General features: G+C 31.9%; 2 protein-coding genes across 13 annotated transcripts in view; one reads left to right on the forward strand and one right to left on the reverse strand.

The window, feature by feature from the left end:
* The first annotated feature begins 1,759 nt into the window (after positions 1 to 1,759).
* LOC105147506 (G protein-coupled receptor Mth2) lies at positions 1,760 to 24,543 on the forward strand. 10 transcript variants are annotated; one of them, XR_015545041.1, is made up of 12 exons: positions 1,784 to 2,704; positions 3,660 to 3,934; positions 5,172 to 5,522; positions 6,054 to 6,345; positions 6,514 to 6,742; positions 7,315 to 7,535; positions 7,651 to 7,729; positions 9,000 to 9,181; positions 9,913 to 10,096; positions 11,348 to 11,691; positions 19,468 to 19,525; positions 19,632 to 20,441. XR_015545041.1 is itself a non-coding variant. In XM_087405998.1 (11 exons), the coding sequence occupies exons 3-11, from the start codon at positions 3,665 to 3,667 to the stop codon at positions 11,688 to 11,690; spliced, it is 2,151 nt and encodes a 716-aa protein (XP_087262124.1). In that variant the 5' UTR covers positions 1,760 to 2,170; positions 2,612 to 2,704; positions 3,660 to 3,664; the 3' UTR covers positions 11,691 to 12,762. The 10 variants fall into 10 exon arrangements, 9 of the variants coding, with proteins under 9 accessions (XP_087262124.1, XP_087262125.1, XP_087262120.1 ...); XM_087405998.1 differs by lacking the exons at positions 19,468 to 19,525; positions 19,632 to 20,441 and having other exon boundaries at positions 1,760 to 2,170; positions 2,612 to 2,704; positions 11,348 to 12,762; XM_087405994.1 differs by lacking the exons at positions 19,468 to 19,525; positions 19,632 to 20,441 and adding an exon at positions 24,445 to 24,543.
* Positions 13,237 to 24,545, reverse strand: part of Nha1 (Na[+]/H[+] hydrogen antiporter 1) — a 34,126-nt gene continuing 22,817 nt past the window's right edge. For all 3 annotated transcript variants that reach the window (XM_087406003.1, XM_011058567.2, XM_011058565.2), the window contains 3 exons: positions 20,449 to 20,649; positions 17,616 to 17,780; positions 13,237 to 15,258 (listed from right to left, as the gene is read on the reverse strand). In XM_087406003.1, the coding sequence (XP_087262129.1) occupies positions 14,731 to 15,258; positions 17,616 to 17,780; positions 20,449 to 20,649 (894 nt within the window). In that variant the 3' untranslated portion in view covers positions 13,237 to 14,730. The remainder of the gene's footprint in view (positions 15,259 to 17,615; positions 17,781 to 20,448; positions 20,650 to 24,545) is intronic.

Below are 24,545 nucleotides of genomic sequence, written 5' to 3' on the forward strand. Positions count from 1 at the left end.
CTGTTCCCTATTTCTTTGATTGTGCGCAGCCCCTAATTGTGTGTATCTCTCTCGCATTGATTAAATTACAAAATAATAATAATAATTGACATTTTAATAAAATAATCAAAATGTTATACCAAGTGTCTATATTGAGAGACTTGATGCAGAGATATAGTAGTTTTAAACTTTTAGTTTTTAGAAACAAATAAATTTTTGCTGACTATACTATTTTAATATAATCTTAAATTATTCGGCATTCTGAGCAGGTAAAACAGATTAAACTGAGTTGAAAAGTCCTTTACCATTTTGCAATTTTCGCAATAGTTAACGAGATATTAAATTGCTAAAAAATTAATTGCCGAAAATTGATCTTCAATAATTTTTTACTCAAATATTTATTGACTTTAGGAAAACAGTAAGAAATAAAAATTATTTATTCTCTTCTTCATAAAGTTCTGAGAACTTTTTCAGAATTTTTTAATATCGTATTTCCTCATATTGATAAAAATAAAAAAATGCGTACTAAAAAGTCGATGAAAAAATTCTGAAAAAATTCTTAGAGTTCTATAAGAAAAAAATAAATAATTTTTATCTCTTGCAGTTTTTCTGTGAAGTTAATAGTCAAATTTGAGTCAATATAGAAGATTATTTTTAGTGATTTTTACTAATTAATATCTCATTAACCATTGCAAAAATTCCAAAATAGTAGACGACTTTTCGACTCAGTTTAGTCCGCTCTACTTACTCAGGATGGATAATACCGTAATTTAAGAATTACATCCTATATAATCAACTTTTCATTTTATTATAGTTTTAATTTCATAATGAAGTTTGAATTATAAAACTTTATAACTTAAATAATAATTAAATACTTATTAAAAAAGAAATGGATGCACATGTATACCTTTCTAAAAATAAAATACATTGATATTCCATATTCTGTTGTTATTGGCGCTAAAAATGATATTTGATGCTTTCTATCATTAAGAATAAACAGTATAAATACTGGCAGCAACATGATAAAAAATTTAATTAATTTTTTTATCATCGGAACATCTTTTAACTAATCTAATAATTGATTTAGTTTAATTTTTTAAAAAAAGAATTTATTTATTTAATAAATAAGGAGAAATTTTTATAATAGTAAATTGTTTCCTGTTTTACACATTATAAGAACTTGTTTGTACCATATTGATGCTTTATTTAGCGGAATATATATTGAAAAAATAATTTATTTACGTAATAATTAAATTTATGCATCTTTGAATCTTTTGAAGTTTTCTTATGTTTGTTGCTATTACGAATTTCTAACGCATTAAGCATGTTATATTTTAGATATTCTGCAATGACGTTACTATTTATTTATTATTATGCCTATTCTTTAAGAAAGGAGCTACAGCTTGTCGTTAAAAACATCTTGAAGATAATAACAATTATCAGAGATGTTATAAAAATATTTCACTGCGAATCATAGAATAGAATCTTTTTTGTTGATCAAGACAACGTTGTTGTACAAAGAAATCTCTGGTTTTAATAGTTTAAGACTCTTCCAGGGAACGTTAAGTAGACAAACGACAAGTGGAAACTCGAGGAATTTGAAGAATCCTAAAAAAAAGGAGAAGTTGTAGTAGGATACCATAAAGGAAAAAAGAAATATGGAAAGAAAGAGAAAGAGATTGCGTACATATAATTGAATGAGAGAGTGAATAAGCAGGATGACCTAAAGGAGAGGGAATGAAAAAAAAAGAGAGAAGGAGGGAGAGAGAGAGAGAAAGAGAAGAGGAAGAGAACCAAAGAAGATGAAAGATCGGACGATCGTGGAAGTGGCATCCTCTTCACGAGGGCGTTTCTTGGTGCATCCGGTATTATGCCAAGACGTTACAGTGAAGCGTCTCTCGTTTCGCTTCTTCACGCTGATCTGTTCAGTCGCGTCGCTTTGAGAAGCGCGTGTGAACAGCAGTTCTTGCCGTGCGTTCGGATTCGCCGCACGCGTCTCGCGCGAGGTACAAATGCAGAACGATAATCACGTTAATAGTGACGTATTGAACAGGACAATCGTAAAATCGATCGGCCGAGAGTGTCCTTGATTATTTACAGAGACAACACAATAATTTGATTGAGTGCTCGGATGAAGGAGTGCGCCGAACGACTTGCTATTTAACTTTGCACGAAGAAGACAAAACGATCGGTGATTAAAGGAAGAGCCGGGCGAACCGGATTGCAATTTTTCAATCAAGCATTAAGAACAATTTGATTAATGGATTACTCGTTTTTACTACGAAACATTGAATATTCTTAGATGAAACTAGATGAAACTTTTCCATTCCGACCGAATGATTCTTATTTTTGTAGATTTTCTAGATGAATGATATAAGTGGATTTATAAGAAAAAAAGAAAGAAAGGTATATAATAAAAATTTGAATTATAAAGTATTATAATTTATAAATATCTATTTTAAAATAATCTTTTTTTGCTTTAAAAACATAAATAATAGTGTTGAAGACTTGCCTTTAAAAATTGTAGCAATGTAAATTCTTACATAGAATGATTAAACGGAAAGATAAATCTAGTTGTCATTAAACGGATAGCAACTATACTTCCGTTGTGCTTGTGTTTATCGTTTAATAGCCTTCACATTGACGCCAGCTATTCGAATCAGCTGACATAAACGTAATTTAAGACAAAAGAAGAATCGAGACATAAACAAAAAAGTGGAACAAGGTATTAATTTAATTTGTGTATAAAACTTGTAAATTTTTATAAGATGGAGTTAAACATTCAGGAATTAGCTTAACTATGATTTATAATAATCTGAGAGCAGAAAAGAAAGTAAAAGAAGTTCTTTCTGAAAAAGAAAAAAAAACGATTTTGAAGTGTTAATCAGCGACAAATTATATTTTCGTAGAAATTAAAATAAAATATATACTGTATATAGAGAAAAAAAGAGTATAATAAAAATTAGAGCCAGTTTTGAAACGTAGCTGCAAAGTAATTTCGGAGAGTAGCAATTTGAAACATACCTATACTGAAAAAAATCACGTCAGTTGCATGATGAAATCATGTAATAAAACATGTAAATTACGTACATTGAAAAAAAAATGCTGTTGATTCAATTAGTCTGTATTATGGGCTATCACTAATATATAAGTAATTAATTCATATATATTTTTATTGATATAAAAGCATAAATTATTATTTCAATAATTAAGGCCTTTATGTCAATAAAAGTATACATGAATTAATTACTTATGTTAGTGATAGCCCGTAATATAGACTTTAATTGAATCAACAGCATTTTTTTCTCAGTGTAGCGGATTCTAATCAGTACGCGATTTTAAAATTACGTATTTTGAAAAATCACATGATATATTCTTTTTTCTTCTATTCCTATTATTCAATTCTTTAAAATTCGATAGCTATAATATCATATAATGGATGAAATTATTTGTAATATTATGTGATTTTTCAAATTATATTATTTAAAAAAATCACGTACTGATTTGAAACAATTCATTACGTGATTTATATGATTTAATTATGATTTCATCATATAACGTTATAACATAATTTTTTTCAGCAGGGATAACATCGACAGATGTGTCCAAAAAATTAGGAATAATGTAATAGAGAGCTAGAAATTGTTTACATTGGATAAACGAGTAATTATATTTTTAAGCCACTATGACCATGATAAGGTTTGTTTTGGCCGGTCTGGTGTTATTCTCGACAAAAGTATCGTCGAAGTCACACCTGACGAAATGTTGCCCGCCAGGAGAGATCTTCTCAGGACATTCCATCGTAGAGTGCGTTTCAGTACCGAGGAACGCGACGGAACTCTATATTCAACATTGGAACACCACTACGAAGTTCCAAGGAATTCCTCAGTGTAAGGAACCCGAAGATCTTATGACAACACCGCTTGACGATCTTGATTCCGACAATTTCTTAGAGGTAAATTGTAATGATTAAATTGGTTTCTTAAGTGTCTTCAACTAAGATTGCGATATTTTGACGAGATAAAAGTCAAGCCCCTTCATGAAGAAGTATAAAGAGAAACATAAAAATTGATGATAAAACAATTAAACGAAAAATACAATCTTTTTCAATAAAATGACACTTTTCATTTGTCTTTAATTTTATCTTGATTTTCTTCATTTTCATTGTTAAGATAAATGACCATGATACCGTGATGCTTAAAGTAGAAATCAAGTATTTTTAATAAAGAAATTAAAAGAAAAATGCCTTTCTTAGAGAAGTAATGAAATATATAATAAAAAACTTATCACGACACGATATAATCCGAAAATCTCTTTTTTGTCACCTCTAAGTACAATAAAAAAAATTTATCTTCGCGCGAATATATATATAATAGACCGAAAAATACAAATTTTACAATTAAAAGTAGTACTTTTATCTTTACCTTAATTTATCTTAATTATGTAAATTAATATTAACGTTAATTCTTAATATACTAATTAATAATTGATTGATTCTCTTTGTTTTGCTCAAAATTTAGATCAAGGTATAATCAACCACTCCCTCAAGTTATATATTAGGCATATTAATTATTTTATTAGGTTAAGTATATTAACCGCTCCTTTTATATATGTATATGGGTGCGTTTCACTGTTCATTAAGCATTTACAAATGTTATAAAACCTGACAAAGAGTAAATATATAGAAACATATTTGCAAAAAAAGTATTCAGTTTTTCGAAAATAGAAGAAACTTAAATGACACAAAAATCTCATTTTACGTTTATTTCCTATCCTTTTTTTTAACTTTATAAATATTTTTTTAATATATTAAATAATGCTAGAAAATTTTTAACTTTCTTAAATAAACTTACAATTTATTACCTTAATCAGACATAACATTTATTTATTTACTTTATATATAATATTCTTATCAAATAAATCAATTTTCAAAATATATTTTATTTATTTTCATTTAGCTTTCGATAGGGAATGGCTAAATGCACTTTCTAGATTCACATATCCATTTACATCATTAAAAAGAAATAACACACTGTTCTTTTGATGATATTTTTATGGTAGCTATTATCGTCGCGTAACAATCAAAGTATAATACTATCCCAATTATATAATCGATTATGTGAAACGGCAAATATTAATTTAAATATAAAAACGAAAAATTCGTGTTTATCAATTTGATAAACTGTTTGTAGGTACCGGCTTGCCTCGAAATACTTCACATGCAAGCAACTGGAGAAAGTACCGTAATAGTTGTTCATTGTCGATCGTACAAAGATCGACTGATAAAAGCGATTAACGCGTCCTTTCCGCAACTCACATATATCAGAAAATGTTGCCCTCGCGATACGGTATTCGACAGTCGCACGAAAGCTTGCGTGCCGCAGTTAAGCGAATTAGACAGCCTTGCAGCATTTTTGTTAAATGGATTGGCTAACGCAGATCTTGTAATAATAGCTACCGAAGGTCCACCTACGTGCAAAGGCCCCATCGTCGACTATGAGATTGACAAAAACGATGTCTTTGTGCAGAACAGTACATATTCAGTAAGTAAAGGAAAATTAAAACTTATTATAAGATATAAAAATTTTATTTTGAATATATATAAGAAATATTTAAAATATTTTTTTGACATATTTTTTATTTTATATCTTTTTGTCAAAATTTATGCATCACTTTATGTACCAATAAGAATAAGATAAATTTTCGATTTTAGGAAGTTGATTATAAATACAATTTCTATTAAAGCATAATTCACAAATTAATTAATTGTTCTCTTCATACATTCGAACTTAATTAGTTGAGATGGAATATTAACAGCTTTTGAAAAAACATTTTAAAATATATATTTTTCGATTTGTGTATGTGCTCAAAGACATTTAATAATTTCTCGACAAATCTTATATATAGACATAATATTACAAATCTTATGTTATAGACATAATATCTTTTTTAGAATGAAAATTTTCTAAATGTCTCATGTATCCTATACATACAATATTTTATAGAAGCAATTATCTTCTGGATGTGTCAGTGTAAATTAATACAACATTATCGTAAATCAAATAATTCGACAGGTGATGGTTCCAGCGTTCATGAATATTGTCAAAGAGGAACTATTGGTTACTGAGGATAATGCTTGCCTCGAGAGGACGTCGGATTCTGATCGAACATTGATAGCGCGCGTCTGCAGAAATCCGGAATTTTGCCACAGGAACGCTTGCATTAGAAAGTGCTGTGCCGAAAATGAGTTCTTTTACGCCCAGGGATGCAATAAACTCGCTGTACCCGACGAACCGATAGAGTTTCACGAGGCCCTCGCAAACGCCGTAAATCAAACGAAATCGTCCGCTTTCGACACGACCAAAGGTTCTTCCAATAACATTTAAATGTTCTTATTACCTTTTAAGAAAGAAATTTGACTGTTTATTTAAAGTTTATTGATAATAAATGAATAACAATTGCGCAACAAGTTGTCGACGAGAGTCCTATATATATGGAGAAACGGAGTTAATAGGCTTCTCTCTGATTGCTTAGACTATGGCATTTTGATTGGGAAGCCATGTAAATACGGCATGTATCCCATGGATCCAAGGGAAGAAGAATGGGCGCTGACATCAGAAGGACATGTTTTTGTCGAAAATTATGCCGCGTACGACCAGGACAAATACTGCATGGACGTCTTTTACAACAAATCGGAGTTTGATCACAACTTTCATTTGTTCATATGTTTTGACAAATCGGAGACAAATAAGATTTCAATAAGGTATACATTGTTTTTATTTTTTTCAATTGTAAAATGAGTATTTGATAACTATAGATAATCACTCGTGTACTTTTATTAGCGTTTAATCAGCTTCACTTTTATCTTGATAGATGTGTCTGAATAAAGAGATTGCATTGAGTGTGAATATATTGCCGAAACACTTTGTAGTATCGGGAAAATTGTTTTAGAAAAGTATAAGTTTGTATTGAGTTTCTAGAAATTAAAGTAACGAATGCATCGCATTAGGTTTCTATAGACGCTGCCGATGCATCTCTATGTATTCAGGCTTTCGTCTCTCCCACCGCAAATTCTGTCAAATTTGGTGAAACTCGGCAGGCTTGATTTGTTTAAACTTCGCAAAGTCAAACAAACGTAGCTTACCAACGTTCTGCACAATAGATGATGCCCTGTATTCGAGAACTATAAACGTTTTAGTTGTATACGCGGCGCAAAGAGAAAACATTAATCAATGTCTATGAAATTGATGAAAATAATGTTGGACGAGTCAATTCAATACGCTTCAAATAAATACGTGTCAAACACAAAACGCGAAATGTATTTTTCGCTAATAGATACCAAATAAACACCATCCTGGAAATCATCAGCTGCGCCTTCCTCTTAATGACCTTATTGGTGTACGCGTGTCTGCCGAGTCTGCAGAATCTTCATGGTAAAACGCTGATGTGCCATGTGAGTAGCCTCCTCCTGGCCTTCACCTGCTTGCCCATCATCACTTGGATCATGCCTAGTGACGTGATTGAAGGACAAATTATGACAACATGTAAAGCTTTAGGTTTGTATATTCTAAGATATATAGTATAGTATAGTCTATATTCTAAGTATATTCTAAAAAATATTCACGTACAAATGACGTTAATGAAATGTTGAAAAAAACAATGTTTTTCCAGCTTATACCATGCTTTTTTCTTTTCTATCGGCGTTTTCCTGGCTTAACGTCATGTGCTTCGACATATGGTGGACCTTTGGGTAAGTCATACGACGCCATCACGCGACTGGATCAAATAAGACAATCGAAGATAAAATTGGGTAAATGAGACAAAGCCATAACTTCTTGACAGAAAATAATCATTTTTCTTTGATGACCGATTAATGAATTAGTCGATCTCTTTTAATAATTTTATTTATAGAAGTTTGTCATTGCACAAAATTGTTTACCCGATGGTTTCTTCGATGTTACCTCAATTACTTTATTGATCTTTCATAAAATGTCTTGCCGTTCTCATTAATTCCCATTGTGGGCGCACCTATACATGTCTCTTCATGAATTCATTGTGTTCTACGTACGTCGGTGCTTAAATAAATATACACTGCTAAACATTAAACACTGGAATGACTCAACGCGTTTAATATAGCGCCAATACTTCATGCACGTAGGAAAGTATTTAGTTCACGAAAAGTTTAAGTTAGGGAATTTGTAACTTCCAGAAAAAGAAATTTTTTTAACATATTTTTAATTTACATTTTTTTAGCAAATCAGTATTGTAATTAAAAATTAGACGTGACGTCTCGAGGACATAAATCTCGTTGAAAAAAATTTTTTAATTTTGCGAATTTTTATGGAAAAAAGAAATACTTTCTAAACATATTAGGCCCTATCAAAGAGCGACGATTGATCGGGACTGGACATATCTCGTCTGTCGTTTTTAGGTAGTTACAAACGTTTGTGTGTTTAAGACGCTATTCTAGCTGGGAGATTTGTAAATATGCGGAGAAAATAGATTCCCATACGTTGCGACGACGATACCGGTACAGCTTAATGTTAGCTGGCTGGCGCACGCTCTCTCGATCGGGAATTCCACGAGACTGGTTCTTATTTTTTCACGACGTTCATTCCCCGTGGATCGAAAAGTAAATCATGTAATATTCATGCGGTAGTCACGGAATTTTATGACTGAGTCCCAAATCGACTTCCTTAAATTAAGATCGTAACGAAGCAGATTGCCTCAATCCTTTTTAACGTGACATTTAAGAATCAGTCGCACGCTTGACCATCAATTCTACTTTTCCTCATCGTCTAATTAATATTAAAAGCGTTATTTTAAGAAACACACTTGGAATAAATATTAATAGAGTTTTGTAGATTAACATATTTTATTCGGAATTACATCACTATCAACAGTATATACGTTATTTCTTAATTTTTTTCTTTTTTATCTTAATGCACAATATAATAATAGTTATTTCTTAATTTTTTTATCTTAATGCACAATATAATAATAGTTTATCTTCCCCGCAGAGTTTTGCGTGGAAGTACCATTACAAAAGCGCGCGAGCATAGGAAAAGATTTCTATTATACTGCGTCTATGCATGGGGTCTCTCCTTGCTAGTGTCAATCTTCGCTATCGTTGCTGACAGCACGAAAATCTTGCCAGACTATCTGCAACCCAATATTGGTAATAGGGGCTGTTGGTTTACACGTGAGTCATTTACAACTGTTGTCTGAGATGACGTAACGCAAATTTGTCAATGCTAATTATGAACTTCTTGGAAAGATATTACTGACTTTTCGTAACAAAAGCTGACTTTATACAATGTTGATTATTTCTTCTTGCACCTTCTTGTTAATTTATACAATGGAAATAGATAAAGTTGGAAATATATATATATTTTCATACAAGACGAATTGCAGTTAGAAAATTCATTTAGCATTCAAAGTTGAACGTATCGGGGAGAAAGCAAACGTAAAGTTTTTTCTTTCTATCGTCGTGTCGCAATTATCCGATAATTAAAAACTTTTTCGAGCAGTCGTATTGATCGTGCTAGAACAAATTTAGGCATCATTGATCCTGTATATAAAATGTAATTAAATTAACTGCTCGCGTAATAAGTGTCATTTATATTGCAACGTAATAAGTATCATTTATAAAGCAACTACATTCAATTAAGTAAGAAAAATTCTCAATAGTCTTTACGATTTAAAGCGAAGGTAAAGTAGCCGTAATAGACTATTACTGAATTATATTTTTTTAATTCAGTCACATCTCTTATTTGTAAGATAGAGTAAATGAAACGAAATAATTAAATAATACAAATTAGAGGAAAAAGTATTTTCATATTTACGTTACAATGAATTATCTTCATATTGTGCAAAAAATTTTAAATATTTTACTCTAATGATTTTTAAAAATATTTTATTTTAATAATACAGAAAAACGAGATTCATACGGCGAATTAACTTTCTTCATCGGACCGGTGATGATTCTGCTGATATCTAACATAGTATTTTTCATTCTTACATCGGTACATTGCAATAAGGTAAAAGCAGAAATAAAAAGGGTAACTACGGACCCCACAGATCCCAGAAGCAAACGATTTCGTTCTGACAAAAAGAGGTAAGTGTTCACCAGCTTAGCAGGAATGATTTTCTTTTCATTTTCTGAAGCAACGTAACTAAAGATACTTTAGCAATAAATTAGTGCACATAAATTTTAAGCACGCGCGTCATTTCGTAATTTTTAGTGTCGATTTTATCATTTTGATGAGAGTATTCTTCGAAGTTGTTACAGCCTACACAAAAATATAAGAATTATTGCTTTCTATTTAAAACTACAAAATAGAAACACAGCTAGAAACATAAAATCGTGTGTGTTTAGAAGCACGTTTTATACTATTAACTTTGGCTATGAGTAATCAGTTAGTTGGCTACACTTTTTTAAAAAATAATCATTAGAGTTCACTCTAGCTATATAAATAATAACTGTTAATTTTCAATGAATGAAAAACATTTGATAAATAATTTTTTTGTATACTAATAGAAAGGCAAATTACAATAATAAATGGCGCGATATAATAATCGATGTACTATAAATTAACAATGTTAATATTTCAAAATTAACAATGTAAAATATATTTCAATATTCATTACAAGACGATCGAACGTGTTTCGGCTTACCTAAAGCCATCTTTAAAGTAGGTAATCCTTAGTTAACATGTTCTTGGTATTCGCAGAAACAAATTCTCAATATGCAATATAGATAAATGGGTGTGAGTAAATCGTAAAGGTCATTTTAATTTTTATGATTAAGAAGCACAACTAGTGACGTTCGCACTTCTAAGTATATTCACTATATATCTATATACCGAGAATTTGTTTATTGTGGACCAAGAATGCTAATTAAAGATCAATTCCTAGTAAGCAAGAAACATTTTGAAACATTTCAGCAACATTATAGCAACGTTGTAACGTTGCTACAATGTTACTAAAATGTTCTAATATGTTTCTTGCTTACTGAATTACTACTGGTATCGTTAATGATAGCGTGAAATAGGCCGAAAGATCCAATCGTCTTGCAATGGATGTAAATATATTTTACGTTGTTAATTTATAGTGCATCAATTGTACCGTTCCGTTAATTTTTTACTCTCACTTGCCTTGAATTTTATTAACCTTTGAATTTTAAGAATCCTAATTAAATATTACTTTTCATCATTGAATTTTTTTTATAATAAGAAATTGCAAATATAGCTAAGATAAAATTTTAAATTGTTGTTTTAAATTGAGTTTTACCTATATTCTTCATATTTTTATGTGTTGTTTATTTTAATAAAATTTCACAAAAAAGTTATATATTATTTTCCGATAGATTTATCATGAACATCAAACTATTTATCGTCATGGGAATGTCCTGGATTTGCGAGGTGGTGTCATTCTTCCTGGTAAAATATTTAGATTACGGACATTGGCATCATGTGTTTTTCTACACCAGCGATGTTTTCAATTGTCTCCAAGGTCTACTGATCTTTATCCTCTTCGTCTTGAAGAGTCGCGTGTATCAAGCACTTCGTAGGCGATTGGGATTTGACACCAAGAAGAAAAAAACAACTCCGGCGAATAACGCAACTGCGACTTTACACGATCCTTATAAAGTCAGGAAAAGCACAAGTGACAGCACATTAACGACGTTTGCGATTAGTTCGACACCATAAGGTAATAATTGAGACTGTCTAGTATGATAATTTACATAATTTATGTCTTCCTTTTTACCACATAATATTCTTGTGTCCTCGAGTCACGCTTTGTCCAATTTATCTTAAATACGTACTTATGTCAGTTAAAATAAGTAAAAATCTTCTTTCTATCAATATTTTATTAAGTGGAGTATAAATTTAAATTCGCATTTAGTGCATTTTAAATTATATGTAATTATACGTAATAACGACAACCTTTATTTCTAATTTTCGAATGAATTATATTTGAAATAAGATTAATTTGCTGTTCTATAATTTTATTATTTTCTTGATAGCAGGAGGATTAGTAACTGACAGGAGAAATAATTATGTTTGATTGGACGCTATCTGGCGCCATGCCAAATACTTACACAATACAGACCTTCAAGAGACGTCCTAGAGACTAGAGAATGTTCTACGTCTCAAGACGTTCCTTGGATAAAGTATTCTGTGTGGGTAGTGGCATGAATAGGGCTTGATGTAGGATACGATTGTATAAAGTTTCCTTTTGTATTGGCCTATATTTTGATAATGGACTTATTCGTAACTGCTATTCTTGACTCTCAGAAATATCTGCTAAGAAGTTTTGAAAATGGCACAAGATTCTATATATATATATATATCACGAGCATTACTTTCTAAGTATTAGATTTACAATTATAGAAGTTATACAAAAAAAATTCATCAAGAATACTAAAGATTATCTTTAATCACCATAAATTACGAACGATATTTTTGCATGTTACGGCATAAAACGTATGATGCATAAGTGATTACGATAAAGTTATAATAAATAAAATTAAAAATATGTATATTAAATGTTATTGTTAAATAGTTCTTGATTTATTTTTGCGCTTGTATATTTTTGTTAAGAAAATATTTTGGTCGATTTTACTTGAGGCATTTTAATTCTGCATCTGTTCGGGTTTGTTTAATCTAAAATGTTTATTTTTCTTATGTAAAAAAATTGTTTTTTTTTTATTTCTTAAATTCTTTTTAATCATATTGATCCAAACAATGTAATCGTATAATAAATTTGAATAGACCAGCAGAGTTAAGAGATATTCAAGAACAACCTGCTTTTTTTAAACCTGATAAGCAGATCAAATAATATTATATAATAATATAACAATATAAAGTTGTTTAAAGTACCTCACAAGGAATGTACAATATTTTTCTGATCGTATAAGTATTAGAATGTTTTCTTTTACTGTATGTGTACTGTTTTGAAAATTAATTAGTTTCTTCGATAAAAAGCGACAGGAATAGAAATATTAGAAAAATAAATAAAAAGAGTAAAGGGCTACGAGCCTAAACAATCAACATAAAATAACAATATGTATTAAATAGTTAAAAAATGAAATGAAAGATGTCATGAAATTAAGAAACGTAAAATTTAATTTGACAGTCAGCAAGTGAACAAAAACAAAACGTTAGAAACAAATATTAGAAAGTTTATTTGTAGCAAAAATTGCTTTTATTTTAAATGTATATTCAAATGGAGTTTATCAGTAAAATTATGATATCTTGCAACAATATATTTATTTACATCATGTATTTAGGATACATTTAGATACATTCATTGTATTCTTAGAATGCACATTATCAAACTAAATTTCCTGAAAAAGTTTGACACCTGTGGAGAAATTCAACTCGAAACTCTTTACGTTCGGCTCGAAGATTAGCTCGATAATGTGAACATTTCTTTTGACGTGCGCTATTATTGTCTTAGTGCTAAAACTGTACTCTCATGTCGCTACAAAACTTGAATCGGCTTTTTCTGTTTTATTGAAAAAATTTTTTATAAAAAAATAAAGATATCACGTCGGATAACCTTATACTCGGCGATTCTAATACCAGATTCGCACTCTCGCGCAATTCACATCTTTCTGATATAAACGCACACTTAAAATCATACAATCTGTTATAATACGACCAGTACCTATATAGATCAATCATAAAGCCATAATAATAAAGCCATAACCTATATAGATCACCTATAAAGTTTCCAAAATCACTAAGATTTTATTAATAACGGCAAACTAGCGCACAGTCGCATTTCGTATACGTATTTATTACAAAAATGTCTTCACATATTACATGATAACCCATCATTCAACGAATATTTTTTCAATAAGAATTAACATAAATTACCCGTAAAAATTAATGAATTGATTAACAAGTGAATCAGTAAAATTGCTATGTGTTATTGATAAAACTATCGCTAGCGCGTAAATATATCTCCTCAGTATATAGTACAGTCTCTTTCTTTTTGTTTACAAATACTACAATGTCAATATCAGTAATGAATTCATTAAAACAACGTAAGTGTAATAAAAGTTCTCGCTAATAAATTCTTGTGCTTAAAATACAGTGATCAAGGAAAGAATACGTGAATATTATAATTATGATCGTAATAATGTACAGGATGTATAATTATAATTAAAATAAATATAATTATAAATTTACCAATTGCGCGCGCGCATAATATAATTAAATTTCAAAATCGCAACATGAAACTCTCAATTTAATATTACTTACGGATTCCCAAATCTTAAGATTATAAAATTCCTAAATAAACGCAATCTCTTAATTTTGCATTATAAATATGTAAAATGTACCAATTATTGATCGTCCTTTTATTTCATGCGAAGAATTTTTCCACGGACTAGGATTATCGCTTAAATTCGATCGGTTTATCACTTGAAGTATAACGATACTGATTTAATGTCAGATTAAATAAAATCTTCGCGTATAATTCAGAATAAAAGTTTGAGATATGATATCGCTGTGATATCATTATGAATACTTCATTTTCGGTCATGAGATATCTAGATATAAATCAACTGACATTAAACCACGATTAATATCTTATCAGTGATCATATAGACATAAGTCTTTGACCGTTAAGTCGTGCCTCGAGTAATTAAAATAAAGGTGTTCAGGCATTTTCGGGCACACCGGAGAGTAAGGCTGAACTCCTATTAGCTTGACTTTGAATGCAAATTAAATACAGTTGTCAGGGCTTCCTCTCGTTCGCGGTCTCCTCTAGATCCGGATCCTCATTGATGATTGAAATATCGCGAATCGATGGTCTGCGCGTTTTCCAAGCTTCCGGCGGGCTGACCGGCACAGTGGTCTTCGTCAGCAGCTTTGGTCCCAAGATTGTTATCATAATGGCTCCCGCTGGTGCGGTCAAAAGTACCGAGAGTACGCACATCATCAGTACGATCTCGGCGTATTCGACTTGCTCGTGATCGTTCTTGTCAACTTCGTCGAGGGTAACGGGTGCCAGAGCGGCCTGCACGGTCGCCTTAGACATCAAAGCCAAAGCAATGAACATTTTCTCTTTGAAATTCAGTTTGGAACCTATCCCTAGTACTATCGTTATTCCGATACGGATAACAATACCGACAAGTAAACATCCTAGTGCAATGTAGACGGTTTTTCCTTCGAGCTCACTAATCTTGATTTGTGTGCCGGTAAGGCCAAACAAGATCGATTCGAATATTATCCAGAAGATCTCGAAAGACGTAGCCACCGGATTCTGTAAAAAAAAGAAAAATACACGATCACGATCACATGAATTTAAATTTTGTGAACGTACATTTTTCATTTTTAAAATTTATATTGATCTGAATTTCGTTTGTTAAAATTTTCTATGAATGAAGCAATTATTTTATTTATTTCTATTTTCCTTCTAAATCTCGAAAGCGAGTGATATTCAACGAATGAAAACAAAGGACAATGATAGCAACAATTTAATTCGATTTACCGAGATATGCGCAACGCTAGATGTTAAAATGCCGCGAATACAATGACATTTTCCACAAATTTTCCTCTAAAGAAGAGTCAATTCGGTATTCGGTAGTGATATCTCGCATCGCATTGTCCATGCGCTCGATATCGATATGGAAATCTTCCAACGTTGCATGGAAATGCGGAATATCCAGAGTTCACGCGGTATGCAAGCTCGTATTTACCGCTATTGTTTACATGCGCTTGTGGTGCGTAGGAAATCTCATCGATATTGATTTATTTAATTTAATTCCATGCAATTTCCAGATAATGCATGTAACATGCTTTGCAGATACAAGAACATTATAGATAACACGTATGCTTTTCACACAGCTTTTCTTCTAATTAATATTAATATCAATATTAAAATTAAAAACCATATCAATAAAGATCATATTTATTTATTATTTCTTTAAAAAACAATAATAATTCATAATTAAATTTCATAAGAAAGTATCACATTTAATTTTACAAGATGACAAAAAGTTAGTCATAAGGTTTTGCGTGTTTATCAAATCATTACCCAGGTCATCATTTTGATGTAAAAATTATAACACATAAAGTCAGCTAATTCCTATCTGAACATATTTATATAAAAAAACTTTACATAAAACTTTATATAAAAATTTATATAAAAAATATATTTAATAAAATAAAATTAACATTACAGAGTTAGTTTTTTGTAAATATACGTTACTAGTAATTTGATAAACGTAAAACTTTGCGAATTTTTTCGCAACTAAATGTTTTATTATCCTGTATGTATTAAAATTAAAATATAATTGTATACAGACAATTATGTTTAATTAAATTTAATTAAATAAACCTTGTGAAAAAATGATAAAATTATATTTAATTATATTTGATTTTATGTAATTACATCTAATTACATATAATATTCAAAAAGAGGAATGTTTTACCGGGAATGAATTATTTCATTATTTGAGACAAAAGGGCGTTTTACTGTCGTCGCCTTGTCGCGCGATTGTTCCGTAGTAATTAATCTAGCTGGGATAAATTATGCTGGCATGCGACATACGACGTGCATATCATACGGCGGTAATATCGACAGATGCTGGTTACAGTCACGTCACGAAACGCGTGCAAAAGAACGTGTCGCCGCCATTGCATCGCCATGGACAGCGTGGAATGCGACGCGATGCGGAAAACGGAAATAGGAACGAGCCAGTTGACTCCCAATCCGCATCCAGCCGAATAGTGACGATATATCGGTCTGAATATTTCACGAGATTCAACTTATTGGACTAGGAGAGTGAAACTCTGCGATGTATTTCCCTTTCGTCGCTGATACGTTCCTTTTCTCTTCTCTCAAGTTAAATATTTAATATCTCTTGGAACTTAGATCGGAATTGCGAAATTGCAATTCAAAATATCTTCAAATGTGTCGTTTTTATCCATTAAATCGTCGAAATTTGTCTGGGTTTATAAAAATATAATTCAGAAATTTAAAGATATATGTGTCACAATTCAAAGCATTACTAAAAATATAACAACTTCACATAGATTGTTCTATTATTACATCTGAATGCTGTGTAAAGCTGTTTGAGCACAGTTTTCTTGTTTAAAAATTATTTAATTTTTTATTTGCCTTAATTTTTACGTAAAATCGCGTTTCTAATACTTATTTGTAATACAAATTTAATGAGAAAGCATTATGATTTAAATTAAATTTTTTATATACTCTAATAAAATTGAAAATAAAACTCTAATAACTATTCATACAAACATTAATTTGGATTTACTTAATTATTTAAAAATTATTTACTTAAAACTGCAGCGAAATACAGTAATTGCGCTGCATAAGCTATTAAAATCAAATTTGTTATTTTTTGAAATTAATTTCTGGACGTTTTTACGATAAAATTTTTTTATGACTAATATTTTACAACCAAAGCATTCTTTAGATTGTAATCACTATTATGGCTATTTAATAATGTATTAATGTGTTCTCTGCGAGAGCTGGAACTACTATTTAATGTATTCGCGTGGAATTCGCTGGAGAATTTCTTACCGACAACTTATTCGCTGGATTAAGTAAACTCGTGTATAAGTTTTATGACGTATACATTATAAATTTGTACTTACATCGTCCATGTCCCAACCATCTTGTCGCCAAAAGTAGCAGCTGACGAAAGCTGCAGCCACGACCGCAAGCGGCCCGGCTCCGCCGAGCTCGATTGCCTCACTGCCGAAAACCGCTAGCAAACCACCCCCAAGTAACATCAGCACTCTTAGAGGCACTATGAAGGGCTACAACATTAGCACATAAACGAAGCGTTAGGATCTAATAGAAAGCGCCGCGTCACGATTATGAAGTGATTTATCGATTTCATTACAAAAGATAAGTTTTTCGAAATATGGGCTCCTTCGTGTACATCCTTCGTACATGTATACGCTTGATATAAATGATGTAATTAGGCGGCAGCATTAAAAGGGACGCATAAGCTTGTGATGTGCTTTAACTGCTCAAGCAGCAATTACATCAAGATTATATCACTTGCGATGATGCTTTTTACAAAAACACTCATTAAAATAAATATAATGGAAACTGAAAATTAAAAAAATTAATTTCGATTATTTTGTAATATCCTCAGAATCCTAAGCTATGGAAATGTTTGGCCTAAAGTGATATATAAATTTAGAAAGCAACTAATGTATAAATAGCATTTGTGAACAAAGAGGCAATTTTTACAAAAATACATTCTATTGATCTGATGCACGTAACAGGTATATCAGATAAATCAGGTTACAGCGAGATTGTAAGAATACTGCAACCACCGCCGCAATGCAACAGCGTTAATCCTCACGTGAACGATACTTTAGATACGATGAGGTGGCGATGCAGTGACCGAGTCGACTTCTTCGCCAAATCCGCGCACCAACATTTAATTCACTCAAACCAACGTTTCCAAAACCTTCCAAGTCTCCAAGTAAATTCAATTGAATTTCAAATCTTTTACGAATGAAAGAAACACTAGTGTCTGGAATATCGTAGCGACGATTCTTGTTCGAGTAGAATGTATATATCTTTATATTTATTATAGTTAAAAAAATGTAACGCTACTTTCAAAAAGATATGTCGGTATTTCAGATACATCACTATTTTTTAGTTGAACTAAGTCTAACTTTGAGCACTCACTTATAATCTACCTTATTGAGGATGGCTTTGCGCAAGGCTAATTATAAACTGTCTCTCGATTTTTACATTAAATATTAAATATTCCTCGACTGAACAGAAGTTTCAAATAACTTCCAGATTTATAAAAGTAAATCCTATCTGATATGAAAAAGATATCTAAAAAATGAAAATAATTAAAAAAACCGAAGAAGTATCCTATTCTTATTAGAGATAATATAGGTATACGAGATAAATAAAAAATAATATGAACACCTAAAAAAAATATTATTTGTTTTATTAATAAAAGATTGATCTACTATTTGTTTTTAATACAAATTCTATTATTGAAATAGAGTCATACATGCTAGAATAGTGCTACATGCTAATTGCTACAGTGCAATGTGTCATACCATTCTTCTAGCAGAACATCTTTTATAATTGCTTAAGATATTGAAAGAGAAAAATCTATTTCTTACTCTGATCTTCAAAACTACAAATAATTCGATCATCAGCGATTGTATTGACCAGGAAAAATATTGAAGTTTTGGATAATAGAGCACGATTTTGGAAAATAAAATGAGAAGCAAATTTCATCCTTCTTAATATTATTTATATAAGCAATTGAAAGATGTTCTATTAAAAGAATGGTATAAGATTCAAGCGATATGTAATTCCATTTCAACAATGATAGAATGGGTATTAAAATCAAACAACTTTGCCAATTTCTCATTATAAATAAATAATGTATTATAAATATTAAGAAAACCATAAATAGTATGTCCCAGATATTAATATTATTTTGTTTATTCTTTGTTATAGAATGCTTTGGAAAATCGCTAATAATTTTGAGGATAATTAAACGCATTTGAGATGCCGTGTGAGTATTGAATAAGGAAGTGTGAACCGTTTTTCCTAACAAAAGATACTCGGTGATTTGCGGATGCGGGAGAATCTCTAGTATACAATTCATAAAGTGTTTACAGGATTTTCACGGCCAGATGATAACTGTATAAGTGGATTTATCCGGCAATAGTAGATTTATTCGGATTTGCACTCATGTACTCTATCCCCGCGAGTGCTTTCGCGGTATGCAGCGAAATCTAGTGCGGGCAAGGGAGATTCATCGCTCGGTACGATGGGGTGAACGACTCCCCACTGGCTGACCCTATTTCCGCCGCAACCCTTCATTCTTATATCTCGCCCTGGAACAGTCAATTTGTGATCTCGCGCAATCAGACATGACTCATGAGATTATATAACGTAAAGTACGCTAATTTTACGAACCATTTCTGCGATATGACAACGCGATTAATAGAACGTTTCCGTTTTCGACAATATTATTATCTTTTTAAATAACGTTTCCCTGTATCTTTCGCACGTGTACTTTAAGAATCGAACAGTGGAAAAATTTCGAGAGTAGTAAAAAATACATACATCGCTGTGTTACACATATATTGTAAACTTTAGTTCGTTTCCTCTAGAAGGCACGTTTTTCGCGTTTACCGCGACTGACATAACTTGCGAATGGTGGCTATAAGGTTGCAATTTAAAGAGAATGTTCAAAACGCATCTGCGGCATCGTGCAGAAACTCCAAGGCTCTCCGCATCGTGCAACACCTCTTCGGTGTCCGATATACGCCCAAGAGTAATTTTTTTTTTCCCTCTTTCTCTCCTGTAAAGTTCTTGTTCGTGCGTCCCGAACACGCCCGCGTTCGAACGGTTGCAGAAACGTAGCTTTACAGAATCGTAATTCTCACGATCAATGCAGTTTGCAGCGGTAGCTGTAAAGAAAGTACTTACGTCGCCTTTTTCTGGCACGTATTTGGCCAACCAGCCCCACACGACGCCGAATCCCAGACCGCCGATAATCGAGATGGGCCCCTGAAGGATTTGATACCACAACGCATCGTGAGAAAACATGACGCTCTTCACGATACTGAAAACAGCGACGGATACTGCATCATCGATTCCTGATATCGCGATGATCAGAGTCGGAATACCCTAGAAATTCATCGCAAGCTCGTTAAAAAAAATTAGTCATCAAAATTGTATTTTTGTGTTAACTTATACATACATTGTACATTATACACTGAAAAAAAAAATTTTAATCCTAATACATATTTCTTTGAATAGTACTAAGTAAACGTTTACTTATAGTAAATAAATATTTATTTAATAAAAAATAATAGTGAAATCATGTTAATGATTTTGTGTCAAATAAATATATGTTCAGTAAACATTTATTTAGAACTATTAAATAAATATTTATTAAATTTTTAATATATATATTATATATTATTACACATTTATTATTTAATATATATATATATATATATATATATATATATATATATATCACCGAAATGGGATTGACAATGCGTATATGACGACGATAATGACGACGCTAAAAACAAATCGTACTAATGACAATCATGCGTGTAAACGGAAAACATGATTGGAAAAATCAGATTCTGATATCGAGCGATATTAATATCCTTTCATAACAAATTACATTATGCATAATGTAAAGAGAGTTACAAACAGGTAGTGGTCATTTACCGATTCATTAATAATGCAAATATATTTAGAACTCTCTTAATATTTAGCTCCGTGACGCTGTATTATTCAACGTATAATCTTCATATAACATTAATGGCACCGCGGAGATATTTCCGTGAAACAGTTACGTAAAAAATAAACAAATTGAAAAAGAAAACATAGCAAACGATTTTCAAAGTGTTCATCTTAAGATACGAGATTTGGTTTACATGTAGTTTAATGAGAATTTTTTATCGCCACACTTGTGGAACGAACAGAACAGATTTCGAGCGACTTGAAAGTGATTAAGAAACGCCTGCACGAACGTACGATAGACTAAAAAGAATCTTCTTCCGGAAGTAAGACGGGCGATAGAGCGATGCCGGAGGCTAACGAAAAAGAAAAGCTACAAAGAGGCAAGAAAAATCAGCTCTTTCTAACTTGGTGTTCATTAGAACGAATAAAACTTTTCTATTCTCTTATTTGTAATGACACAGTTTCGGAGATCGTTCAGTACACTATTGTTTCATTTTACAGAACAACGATGTTTTACGTTAGCAACTTTTAAACAGAATGAATAATAAACGACAAAAAAAGAATAGAGAAAAAGAGAATCAAATTTTATTTATTTATGATATTCTTGATTTATTCAGTTACATTCAATATCCTTCACTTAATTATAACTTGAAAAGGATTCGTTTAAATTAATATGACACAATATGCATTGTGTATAATTTCAAATATAATAATATGAATGCGAAACTCATATATCCCCTCCCATTCATTCTGTAAGTAAATGATATATAGTTTAAATCTCGAAAGCAATCCATCCAAAAAGCTCCTAAAGAATGCCCGAGATGTTGTCGGTCGACCTAGAAAAGTAATCCGCGGGAGAAAATCAAGATATTTAAGGTCTTACGAAACAAAGACTCTAGGTCTGAAAGAGAATCGAAGGGAAAGAGAGAAACCAGACAAAGCGCTATTGAGGATGGTCGACGACACTCGAGCACGATCCTGGTGTGGGCCCGGGCAGTGTTATCGGTGTCACGATAGCTCGTTCGAGGATTTAAGTCCTCCGGCTATCGTGATTCTTAGAGTTGGACTACTTACACGAGGAGTAAGAGAAAGAAAGAGAAAGGAAGGGGAGAGATAGACAGAGGACGAGTACACCTAAAGCGTCTACAATGAGATTTTAAGGTGTAAATTTAAGCTTTAAATTTTAAGCTATAAGAAATGACCGATTATTAGGATTATTAGGCCATCCGTCCTCTTTTCCTGATATTGTCTCTCCTTTTTAGGGAGGGAGGAATCTTCTAAAGGCGTCCGGAATAATTATATCTCTTTAGAAAATTTTCTAAATATTTTGCTTTGACTTCTCAGGTGCTATTTTGTATTAATCCCAATCTACAACAGTCATGTGGTCGCAATTAATATTGAAATGATTTTTTAACTGATTTACGATATGGAATTGCAAAGTAATATCAGTAGTCTAAACTATTTTTTATTAATGTGTATGAATTCTTTAATATATTTTATATTTATTTATTTGTGATTATTTTATTTATTTTGATATTTCAAAAATATCAACAAAACATGTAGATACATTTTAAACCTGTAATAACTTTTTATTTTAAATAAAAACATTCTATATTTATTTTTTTAAGTTTAAATTGCTCTTTGCGCTAAATGCTAATAAACATTCAAATGTGAAATAATTATTCATTGATTATTCTGATCAACTTTGTTAACTTACACGCATTTTTAAATATTTGAGCTTGTAAGCAAAATGGAATTTTTAATCTGCAAGTTTTAATTTTAAAAATTTTGATGTAGTAACCCTAGCAACTTTACCAATCGTAATCAGTTTTTCTCTTCACGTTCGACTATGATTGATTAATTTCTTATGACTTAAGACTTAAAGCTTAAGTTCTTTCACAAATTTAAAATCTCATTATAGATGCTGTTTAATAGATCGCGGCTCGAGATCAGCTCCCTTTCGCTCACTACGAGTCCGCGTCCCGTGAGTACCAGCGGATACTCGTGGAAATAAGGATGCTCGTGAGCTTGCACAACTACGATCGGTCAACGTCTGAGGTTTTCCATTCGCGATGCGATAAGAATTTTCGATCTCGCGGCTGACGAGTATCAGGGCCACTGGCCGCGGATCAACGTCACGTCAAGACCATCTTCCTCCTCCGGTCGCGTTACATTACGTTCCGCTAAATGAAGAAGTATCGTCTAGATCTTTTGGCTCATGAATATCACATTCGCCGCAATGGTCTTTGTACTCTTCAAGTATCTTCCGCTCCATTTTCCAAGCTGAATTATTTAAGTCCGGTACGTTTCCCTTCGTTCCGTCTTCATCCCGCTGTGCGGGTCTCGACCCTATCATATCATGCCGGATCGCCCTTTATACCACTGCTACGCATCCCGAGTGTTTTGCAAATTCACGTAATCCTCTGGGTGGTCTTCCGACTCGGTAATTAGATCGAGGAGGAAAGTCACGTACGATTGCGTGCAGCGGAACGCCCGCAGACCGGCCTAAATCTTGATTTGGCGATTCGCGAAGCGCAGCATGCGAAATATCGTGCCACACGTATTTGCGAAATCGGTTTCGCAAGAACGATATTCCACCTCGGCTAAAACATTTCATGGTTATCGCGCTGGCGCATAACGAAAGAAATTTAATTACTCTCGCGTTGCGTTCATTAACATGGAAACTCCTCTAATACGCTAATGTCGAGCGCGTCAAACATAGCGTATACGCTGTGCTATATAAATTCGCTTTGCCGGGATGTATTTGATTAATATAAAACATGAACCACAATGTAATCCAATTACTCGGGCAATTACGATTAAATATTAACTTAATGACACTCGCGATAACCATCGTCTACCATCCACGTCATGTACGTAATATTTTTCTACATTTACTTTTCTAAACACTTTTAGAGAGTGCTCTGTTCTTATCAATTTCCTTTTCGCATAAATTTTTCAATCGCAGACACCAATAGAATTATAATTACGTTTGCGAACACATACAGATATGACGGGAAAATATATTGCTATATACCGTAAGATCATGGAAAAAGAGACCAGTGATGGTCGGTGTGTCGATAAACGTCTTCGGATGGTAGTAAATCTCAATTATTCTTAAAGGAAAATTATGTTAACTCGCGCCATTTATCATCCGCTTAAAATCTAGATCTAGTATAAATCTACTTTACTACCTAATGCGCGGAAGTCGGGTGAAATTAGTTCCAGAAGACTTATGATCCGTTCTTACGAATGAAAGACGAGAAGATTTCGCAATGGGTGAATATTCAAATATTCCAACAAAGGACCGAGAATAAGTGGCC

This window comes from Acromyrmex echinatior, chromosome 4, assembly GCF_024713525.1.
Source record: "Acromyrmex echinatior isolate Ae372 chromosome 4, ASM2471352v2, whole genome shotgun sequence".
Taxonomy (NCBI): domain Eukaryota; kingdom Metazoa; phylum Arthropoda; class Insecta; order Hymenoptera; family Formicidae; genus Acromyrmex; species Acromyrmex echinatior.